Source organism: Pollachius pollachius (genome assembly GCF_949987615.1).
Source record: "Pollachius pollachius genome assembly, chromosome: 2".
Lineage (NCBI taxonomy): Eukaryota > Metazoa > Chordata > Actinopteri > Gadiformes > Gadidae > Pollachius > Pollachius pollachius.
In genome coordinates this window covers 934,687-944,686 of record NC_136935.1, presented here as the reverse complement: position 1 = coordinate 944,686, position 10,000 = coordinate 934,687, and the positions used below count along the sequence as shown (strand labels likewise).

Here is a 10,000-nt window from a genome sequence, read left to right as displayed (position 1 = left end):
CTTTTGCCCGCAGGTGTCATGGCTCCATGCGTCACTTTTATTCTGGGCACACAGGAATCTGCAGTGCGCCAGGTACGGATACTCATGCCTGAACACCTGGTGGCATTTCACACATTTCAGCTCTGCAATATAAAAAAGATAAACACAATGAATACAATGATCGCTTGCCATGCGTAAAATGCATCAGGTATGACGATGATAGTGTACTATGATTTAATGCTAGGCCGTCTACGCCATCTTACCTTCATGTTGCTCTTTGGTCGCCATGAGCCCGATGGTCTCCGTGAAGCCGAGCAGATGAGAGAGCTCCTGGTCGTACCACACCAGGAGCTCCTCTTCTTGGCCGATGTCCCGGGTGGAGCGCACATAAAGCTGGCCCGCTTTCAGGTATGCCTCGGTGTTCTGCTCCTCTCCACTGCGGGCTGCTTGGACCAGCCGTAACCACGACAACACCAGCGTCGTGTTTCGCATCACTTCGGGGTCTATCTGTTGAGAGGGATGCATACAGATTCAGATAGAGTAAAACAACTCTATAGTTGAATCTAGGTCCATTTATCTCGATTTAAGATCAAAACGGTATAAGCTGCAATGTCCATACTTCTCCTTCGTGGAACTCACTCTAAACACGTAGGATTTGGTGATCCTGTCGCGTGATTTCAACGCTATGAAGGCGATGGTGTCGTAGAATGTACTTTGGAGCAAACAGGGGCCAAAGGAAGTGCCACGGGGGATGTGGCGCGTAACGACCACGCTGGTGCAGATGTCCGTCGCATGGTTCGCGTCTTGGAGGAATTTGTTGTCATTGGCCCAGAATGACCGGGAGGCAAATGCGTGGTCCATCATTAAACTGTCAAATAAGAGAGACATGTAAAGATGAGGCAATGTATGTTATGGTCGTACTATCAAAATGCTAAATGAGGAGGCCTAAGATCAACGAACTAACTCCATGCACATTTTACGCATGACAATACAACAATTGTATAGGTAGAGTGACTGGTTTGTGTTTTCTAAAGGTACAAACAAATAAGCAAATAAACACATTAAGTGAAATGTTGAGTTGATGTCGTGTTTTCCTTTCTCATATGCTTTCATGCGTTTTCTCAACCTGTGCTGGTCCTCATAATAATAAATGTTTTTGCAGCGAGTCGGTCTATCGCTTCTCATTTACAGTATATCCAGACATATAAAACCCCAAATGTTTGTTGATATCCTTTGTCCCAAATGTTCTCTCGGTTTCTCCTTTTGTCTTCCCATCTGCCTCTCTACTCCCTCTCCTGCTGCACCTGATCTTAGCTCCATTTTAACATACACGCTTCCTAAACGCTAACCCCGCATTTTCATACCTAAAAGAACAGTTTTAAAACGAAAATCTATACTGTAGTTAATACACTTATATCAATCCTGAATCCTATTTCAAGATGGGACTAAATATTTCCAAATGAAATAGAACGCATCATGTCAGTCTGAAATACATGATATATAAATATATTCCGTCCGCACTTACCCACTGGTCATGAGGACTGAAATATTGGTCAGATTTAGTGCCAAAGGGGACAGCCGTCCTGAGCAGGTGCAGTCGACCCGGTGACGACGCGCGGTTCGCTGTTGTTGTGGCACGAGTAAGTTATCGCGACTGGATCTGGCGCGATGCTGCTCACATACTTATCCCTGTCAGAAAAGGCACTGCAGCGGGTACGCGCATACAACGTGCACACGCGCTCCGCTCTTTCTCTCTCTCCCTCTCTCTCTTTCACTTACACACACACACACACACACACACACACACACACACACACACACACACACACACACACACACACACACACACACGCACGTGGCAAAGGCTTATTGTGTGCTGGTAAGGGAATAAGTGACACAGCACTGGTTCTGAACGCCTGACACAGAAATGTCAGGCTGATAATTGTTGACATTCCTTTCATACATATTACATATGCATATACATATACATATATAGATTTTTGTTCCTAAAATATATAGTCCCACGCTCTCTCCCCAATGATAAGCACTCAACAGCCACACCATGGCATTAACTAGAATCAAGTCTTTGTTTTTACAACGTATCATTAAATGTGTGTTTTAATGCACTACTAAAATCATGAATTATGTATTTGCCCAGAGGCAAAGTCATGTGGCAGCCGTTCCCTCGCGGTGTATCTTACTGTGGTGTATCTGCCGAACCTTTATGTATGTTTTTTAATTTGGTCCACTATACCGATAATCCAACAGGACACTTTTATGACACTTTAATTTATGCTTCGCTGTCCTTGAGATTTTTAATTATTGGAATATTATATTAATATTAATGCGCCAACCTGCAGAAAGTGTGTCTCATGTTATCTTATTTAAAATGCAGAAGGATAATCCTAATAATCTATTTATTAACCTAATAATCCTAACAAAATGGGAAACGTTATTTTCATTATGTGTATTCTTCTTAAAGGGATGACTTCATTTGACATTTTTCGTGCTGTACTTCTATGTCAAATGTCAAAATCCTACATTGGCTTTGAGGATATGAGCCCTAAATCCGTTTATATTTAATGAAATTACAGATTTTCTGAAGAAGACCCCACTCTACAGATTGTGCAGTTCTCTTCTTTTTCAGTTGGGGGCGAAACCTATGTTGGAATATTATCTGTTCCAGACTGTCCTGAACTTTATTCGTGCGCGCCTCAATAAGGACAGTCTCCTGCAAACAGGCCTAGTTGTTTGTTGTATTGGAAGATTTTGGATTGTCAATAACAATAAAACATTGACCATAAAACCAGTAACCTACACACACATCACACAGCTGACGACCCAATTTAACCAAATAAATATAATAGCTTTAAGACTATCTCATTGTTTGTATTCAGGGTATCCATTTGTATACTTAATGGATTCTGCCTCCAACTTTTTATTTTGAACCAATTTGGAACAAGCATAAAACAAAAGGCCATAATTGTCTTCCAACTGGCCAGCTTAATTATACAGGTTACACTATGGGGGGGGGGACATTTCACTTTTTATATATGTTGTCATCCACGTGTGTGTGTGTGTGTGTGTGTGTGTGTGTGTGTGTGTGTGCTTGTGTGCGTGTGTGCGTGTGTGCGTGTGTGTGTGTGTGTGTATGTGTACTCCTCGTCCTGCCCCTGCTCGCTGTTTCCTTCTTCCTCCGAGCGACCCGCGGTCTGCAGGAGAAGACTGGCGGTCAACCGGTTTAGCCCAGGAGTTTCTAACCGACCGAACGCCCGCTTTCCCACGGAATTTAAACGATCGTTTTGAAAAACTAAGCCAAAGAGTACTCTCGGTTGATTCTTTAAGAAACATGTGAGCGTTATTGAGTTGTCACAGTGCCGGAACGAGCGTTAGTTCGCGTTGAGCAGGAAAGATGGCGAGGTGTCGTGTGCTGCTCGCAGCGCTCCTGCTGGGGATCTTCTGCCTCGAAGCTCCGGTGGAAGGACAGTTGCAAAGAGGGGAGCTGGAGGAGGAAAGATCGTGTCAGGGTGCCTTCGACCTCTATTTTGTCCTGGACAAGTGAGTGTCCCATATTATTTACGACTTTAGGCCTACTTTCTCATCGCTGCACATTGCCATGCGACCAAGCGAATGGGTTTGAATCGCGGGGCTCAGCGCCCCCCCCCCCCCGCCCCGTGTCCCGTCCGACCCTTACTCTTCAATAAAGTCTCTGAAGTGATACAGAAACTTCAAGTTATAATAAGGTTTTACTATGAAGGCTAAACTACTTTTAAACGTTCGCCAGTCGTTGCCTAAAATGTTTTTTCCTGGAGTTCAGTCACGCGGGACACTTCACACCGTTATGTTTCTTTTTCTGATTTGCTTCGAGCCAATAAAGTAGCTGTGCTGTATTCAATAAAGCAATAAGGGGACATTCAATTGAGCCATGAGGGTTTTCTTTTGGCTATGCTATTGTTTTCGTCCCGTTTGAATCCCTTTCGAGGCAATAAGCCTTGGTTCCCGGGATGTGGGCAGGGCGAATAGGATGAGTTGAGTTTCAGAGCGACTGTGCCTGCGGACACAGCTGTAGCAGCTGCCCGGAGGCAACAAAAGACATCGCGCTGCTGCCGATCCCTTCCTCCAAGTTCAGAGAGGCCTTGCATGCACAGAACAATGGTCTGCGTGTGAATAACTCAATCGCCTCGCATGGGAAAAGGAAGAATATATTTTAGTTTCATTCCAGTTAAAGTGTGTCATTTATAGAGTATATAACAATGTTGTAAGATAACGAGTGTTATCCCTATTTCAGCACACAACTCAATCCTAGATTGTAAAAATTGCCTTTAATTCTTTTCATTTGTTTTACTCTTGTTGGCTATCCTATTGTCTATTTGTAAAGTGTCTTGGAAAGTGATGCATACATAACATGCCTTCTTATAAGGTTGTTTTCACAATACAGATTAAACCTGATTACATATGACGTAATGTAGTGATCAACGTGTGAGCATTCTATGGTTAAATACAGCAGTAGGTAGTGGGCCTAGTAAAACAGACATCTTGATGCCCCCAAAAGATCATAATCCACATTTTTGTCACGAGGTGCAGCCAGGATAGATTATGCACATAGTCACAGACCAGCCACATGTCAAAACATGCAGTGTTGCTCAGATGGCGAGCGCAAATATGCAGACTGGGCTTTTTTGAGAGCATGCAATTATTTTGATCACGGTAGCAGAGGCGTGACCGTAAACACACAGTAGCACACCATACATGGGCTTAGTGCTTTCCTTGGTGTGGGATATAGAGTCATGCACTGATGATGGTGTGGGCGTTTTGCCTTTGTTTTGTCTGTGTGGTCAGCGTCTGGTATTGTATACAGACTGTTATCATGTAGACCCCGGTTATTACATCACTATGTGGGAAACGTCTGCCAAACCTCACACACGCCACGCTATCCTCTCTCTGTTGCCATGGTAGCAGTAGATGAGCGAGGGACCCCCACAGCAGTGGCGCTGGTGAACTTCTAGGCCGACGTGGCCGTGCATCGTTCAACCCCCCCCCCACCTTCCTCTTTGTGTCTTTACCCTTTGCTGGCGAAAGTGCCCTGGGGAGGGAGCTGGTTTGACACGCATGGCCGAGCCCTTTTCAGCTACACCACCAGGCCTCTCTCTGCCTGTCCTGCTGTCTCTAGACCGGCGTGGACACCTTCAGGAGAGCCGTGCTCTTTCTCCGCAGCTCTTGTTGTTGTTTTTTCATCCTCCTCTCGCCCTCAAATGCCAAGCGGTGACCTACTCCGACCGTAGACCTTCAGCGGTGCCGTTGCACTGTGGGGCTGTTTAGTGCTTCTGCAGCAGATGCTTTTCTCCAAAGGCTCACGGTGTATTCCTTACGGTGTGTTTGAGGGCGTCTAGAGAGGACACCTGGGGGTCGAACGCAGTACCCTCCAGCCCCGATTATAACTGTATTTCAGCTGTCATCGCCCTGAAACTTGAATAAACCAGTATGATCTCCATCGTTCAAGATATTAATCGAAAAAAACAGTAATAAAGGTGGACGTTGTTCGGCACAGGGGAACGGGAGTGGTGCAGCAGGCGCCGTGCCGGAGAGTCCCGAGTGTGTTTTACTGGAAGCCTCCTCCTGGCCTTGCTCACCGCTAATGCCTTGGTCTGACTCACTCGCCTGGCGGGAGCCCTGCAGCCCAGACAACGGCTGGTCTGGAGGATACCAGGCAGGCTGGCAGACACAGGCCTACTGACAGACACAGGCTGACAGACACAGACTGACAGACACAGGCCTACTGACAGACACAGACTGACAGACACAGGCCTACTGACAGACACAGGCTGACAGACAGACACAGGCCTACTGACAGACACAGGCCTACTTACAGACACAGGCTGACAGACACTGGCCTACTGACAGACACAGGCCTACTGACAGACACCAGCCTACTGGCAGACACAGGCCTTCTGTCAGTAAGCCTGTGTCTGTCAGTAGGCCTGTGACAGACACAGGCCTACTGACAGACAGAGGCCTACTGACAGACACAGGCCTACTGACAGACAGAGGCCTACTGACAGACACCGGCCTACTGACAGACACAGACTGACAGACACAGGCCTACTGACAGACACAGGCTGACAGACACCGGCCTACTGGCAGACACAGGCCTACTGACAGACACAGGCCTACTGAACCACCAGCATACTGAACCACCGGTCTCCAAGGGCGTCTCCTAGGGAGTCTCCTAGCGCTGCACAGGGCAGACAGAAGAGGAAACACTGTTAGCTTAGTGCAAAGCTCACTGGCTGGGTCCGCAGCATGTAGTTATGCACCTTGTGTCTTATCTGGTAGCTCAAACATAGTTGTTAGTGGCAACCATTAGGGTTGTTGCCTTGGTGACGATGTTGTTTGCCGTGCTATGGGACAGCGTAACGGTGAAGAAAAAAGATTTGAATTCCTTGACTTATTTCCTTAATTCCTTAACAAGCTGCACTGTTGAGAAGAGTTGGGTTAAGGGGATGAGTTCAGTAGTAATGAATGGAGTCCTGTATGAGAGCCACAGTCTACTGCACAAGCCCCTATGTCTGACTGTATGAAGGAACCATTAATTAATGCAGCAAAATGGCGATGACCATGAAGCTAAATCTCAGCTACGACAGCATATAAAAAACACCACTAGAGATTAGTGACTGGTTGAAAGCATGCAACTTTTTCTTCCTCACTCTGCAACAGAATGGCAGTCTGTGATGTTTGGATGATTAATCCTGTCACATTGGACCCGCTCGCTGGCGAGGGCTTTGAAGTGTGGGTGCGTAGCGCAGAGCTGCAGCAGGAGGAACGGAAGTAATAGGAGCTCTTTGAATGGTCGGACGGCTGGAACAAAAGAATCACCAGGAAGCCCAGCACTGCGGCCCACGCAGCAACCACGCTAATGACCGGCGAGCTGCACCAGACACACGCCGCGCAAGCACACACTCACGCGCGCACACACAGAGTTGAATGTCGCACACGCGGATGGACAAACGCCCACTCACAAACAAGTCCCTCGCACGGACACACACACAAACTCATGCTCACAAAATCACATACACACATCTGAGTTTTAGCGCTTTTCACATGCAATCTGATGTCACTGCATGTTTCAACAGGCAATATATTCTCTCTCTCTCTTGGTCAAATACACACACACACACACACACACAGTGCTGAGCTTACTGAGTTATATATCCCAATTGCTTGCCAGGTTTGGAATGCTGTGTGATCTCACTGTAGCTCTCTCTCTCTCTCTGTCTCTGTTTCTGTCTCTCTCTCTCTCTCTCTCTCTCTCTGTCTCTGTTTCTGTCTCTGTCTCTCTCTCTCTCTCTCTCTCTCTCTCTGTCTCTGTTTCTGTCTCTGTCTCTCTCTCTCTGTCTCTCTCTGTCTCTCTCTGTCTCTGTCTCTCTCTCTCTCTCTCTCTGTCTCTGTCTCTGTCTCTGTGTCTCTCTCTCTCTCTCTCTCTCTCTCTCTCTCTCTCTCTCTCTCTCTCTCTCTCTCTCTCTCTGTGTCTCTCTCTCTCTCTCTCTCTCTCTCTCTCTCTCTCTCTCTCTCCCCCCCCCCCCCTTGATGTGTGTTGCTGCTGTCTCCGCCCCGTGTTGTTCATGTCGCAGCCTCTTCTTTCTCCGGACCCCCAACCTGTTGTAGACTAGCTGTACTCATTGGGGCCATCTGTTCCCAGCAAACACACACACACACACACACACACACACACACACACACACACACACACACACACACACACGCATACATGCAGAACAACACACACACACACACATACACACACACACAAAACCTGACACACACGCAGACACACTGACACATAACCCGTGCATTTAGTGATGCAAATGGGCCAGCTGCCCGTGCCCTGGTGGCTGCTTGAGGCAGCCTTCTACATCTGTCCCTGGCTAACCTCAACCCTTTGGCCTGGCAGCAATTAGCTCCCATTAGCCATCCCCTGGGACTGGCATTCATTAGGGAAGCAGGTCTCCCCCCCCCCCCCATCCCCCCTGCTGTAATTTATGCACTAACGAGCTAGGCCAATCAGTGAGCCGGTGCAGTACAGTCGACGGTTTGGCAGTGAGTGTTTGTTTATACGCGTAGCTCATCTTGGGTTCTCTTTAAAAAGAGATTCCAAGCTCAATGAGACAACCTATTTAAATAAAGTAGAAATGAAAAATAAAAACATATATCTAGTGTTCTTGATGATCTTCTGAGAGTGAATGTGTCTGTTAAGTCTGCTTTCATGAGAACATCAGGTTGTATTATGGGATGTGGTCACAGTAGCGTCTAGGATAGAGGGTTTACACAGGCAGGTTTGTGAGCACAGAATCACCCCACAGGTGCCGTTGAAGGAATGCACTTTGCTTTTAGTGACTGGACCATCGATCGGTTTCCACATGAAAGGGTTTTGATCCTCCGCTCAAGTACCTAAACAGATTATGCTGTTTGGATCAATAACGCTGGATCGTTGGGCCAACGTCTGTGTCTAATCTCCCTCGTGTGGATGTGTGTTTGTCTTCTATCCTGCCAGGTCTGGAAGTGTGAAGCATCAATGGCTGGAGATCTACTCCTTTGTGGAGCAGCTGGCGGAGAAGTTCATCAGGTAGTGGATTAACCACATGACCGCCATCGCCTCATAACCGCTTCTTATCACCTGCGTTCATTTCAAACAATTCTTTTCGGTGTCTGTTTTTTCAGCCCGATGCTGCGAATGTCTTTCATAGTCTTCTCCACGCGGGGAAACACCATCATGAAGCTGACCGAGAACAGGTAGGGCTCTCCAGGCTGAACCGGGCCTACGTCGTGGCCTGTTAATCCGTCTGAATACCAGCGTCGGCCCAGGCCGCCCAGACACGCATCGCTCTGCCCCTCCTGCTGCTTTCCCCTTTGAACAAAGGAGGACGAGGGGCATTTCCTCCGTTCTTTCAGTTAATATGGAGCAGATTACCCCGCCTGTCTCTTTACAAACAGGATGTAATACCTGGCTATCCCCCACAGAGAGGCCATCGACAAGGGCCTAATGGACCTCAGGACCGTGATCCCCGGGGGGGACACTTACATGAACCTAGGCCTGGAAATGGTAGGGACTTCTAGCCAACCTCCGTCTTATTATAGCATTAAACCAGACCTCTGCTTGGCTGGCGGTCTCTGAACATGTCTGAATATGTCTCACTTATAAGTGGCTTTTGGATAAGAATAAGTAAAAAGTAGTGCGTCGTTGAGGCTAAGCGTGAACGGGATGAATGTGACATGTTGATTTCTTCCCGCCCTCACAGGCTAATCAGCAGATACACCGGGGGAACCAGGGTAAGGACTGACGACGGCCTCCTCCCCGTTAGACAAGGAGTGGTGTTCAGGTGATACCTGCTGAAGGTGTGTGTGTGTTCTCTCTCCAGGCACGGCCAGTGTTATCATCGCCCTGACAGACGGAGAGCTCAACGAGTGGCAGTTTGACACGGCCCAGAGAGAGGTACGTGCACAGATGTACCGCGCCATTAAAGACGCAAGGGTAGATCAGTCTTAGTTTAACGTTATTGTTATTCCCACAGGCGGAGAGGGCCAGGTCTATGGGCGCCATCGTGTACTGCGTCGGCGTGAAGGAGTTCAACCAGACACAGGTATGGAAGACAGGAAGTGGATTCACGCCAAATCTTCTGTGACAAATCCGAAGAGCAGATCCTATGAAAAAACGAGTGTGTGTGTGTGTGTGTGTGTGTGTGTGTGTGTGTGTTTCCCAGCTGGCTACCATAGCGGACACAGTGGAGCACGTCTTTCCTGTGTGGGGCGGCTTCCAAGCACTCAGGGGGATCATTGACTCGGTATGATCTGTACTCACACACACACACACACACACACACACACACACACACACACACACACACACACACACACACACACACACACACCCACACAGACACTCACACACAGAAACACTCACACACAGACAGACACACACACACACACACACACACAACCACAGACACAAACAGACACACACACACAC

At 47.7% G+C, this 10,000-nt stretch overlaps 2 protein-coding genes across 2 annotated transcripts in view; one reads left to right on the top strand and one right to left on the bottom strand.

Annotated features, from left to right (window-relative positions):
* Positions 1 to 471, bottom strand: part of znf488 (zinc finger protein 488) — a gene marked incomplete at both ends in the record, with an annotated part of 1,479 nt that extends 1,008 nt beyond the window's left edge. The window contains one exon of the mRNA XM_079729016.1: positions 243 to 471. Within this exon, the coding sequence (XP_079585142.1) occupies positions 243 to 471 (229 nt within the window). The remainder of the gene's footprint in view (positions 1 to 242) is intronic.
* Positions 472 to 3,185: 2,714 nt separating this feature from the next.
* The window catches only part of antxr1d (ANTXR cell adhesion molecule 1d), a gene marked incomplete at its 3' end in the record, with an annotated part of 22,640 nt that continues 15,825 nt past the window's right edge, over positions 3,186 to 10,000 (top strand). The window contains exons 1-8 of the mRNA XM_079729015.1: positions 3,186 to 3,537; positions 8,528 to 8,599; positions 8,695 to 8,766; positions 8,995 to 9,076; positions 9,273 to 9,303; positions 9,393 to 9,466; positions 9,546 to 9,614; positions 9,735 to 9,815. Of these exons, the coding sequence (XP_079585141.1) occupies positions 3,392 to 3,537; positions 8,528 to 8,599; positions 8,695 to 8,766; positions 8,995 to 9,076; positions 9,273 to 9,303; positions 9,393 to 9,466; positions 9,546 to 9,614; positions 9,735 to 9,815 (627 nt within the window). The 5' untranslated portion in view covers positions 3,186 to 3,391. The remainder of the gene's footprint in view (positions 3,538 to 8,527; positions 8,600 to 8,694; positions 8,767 to 8,994; positions 9,077 to 9,272; positions 9,304 to 9,392; positions 9,467 to 9,545; positions 9,615 to 9,734; positions 9,816 to 10,000) is intronic.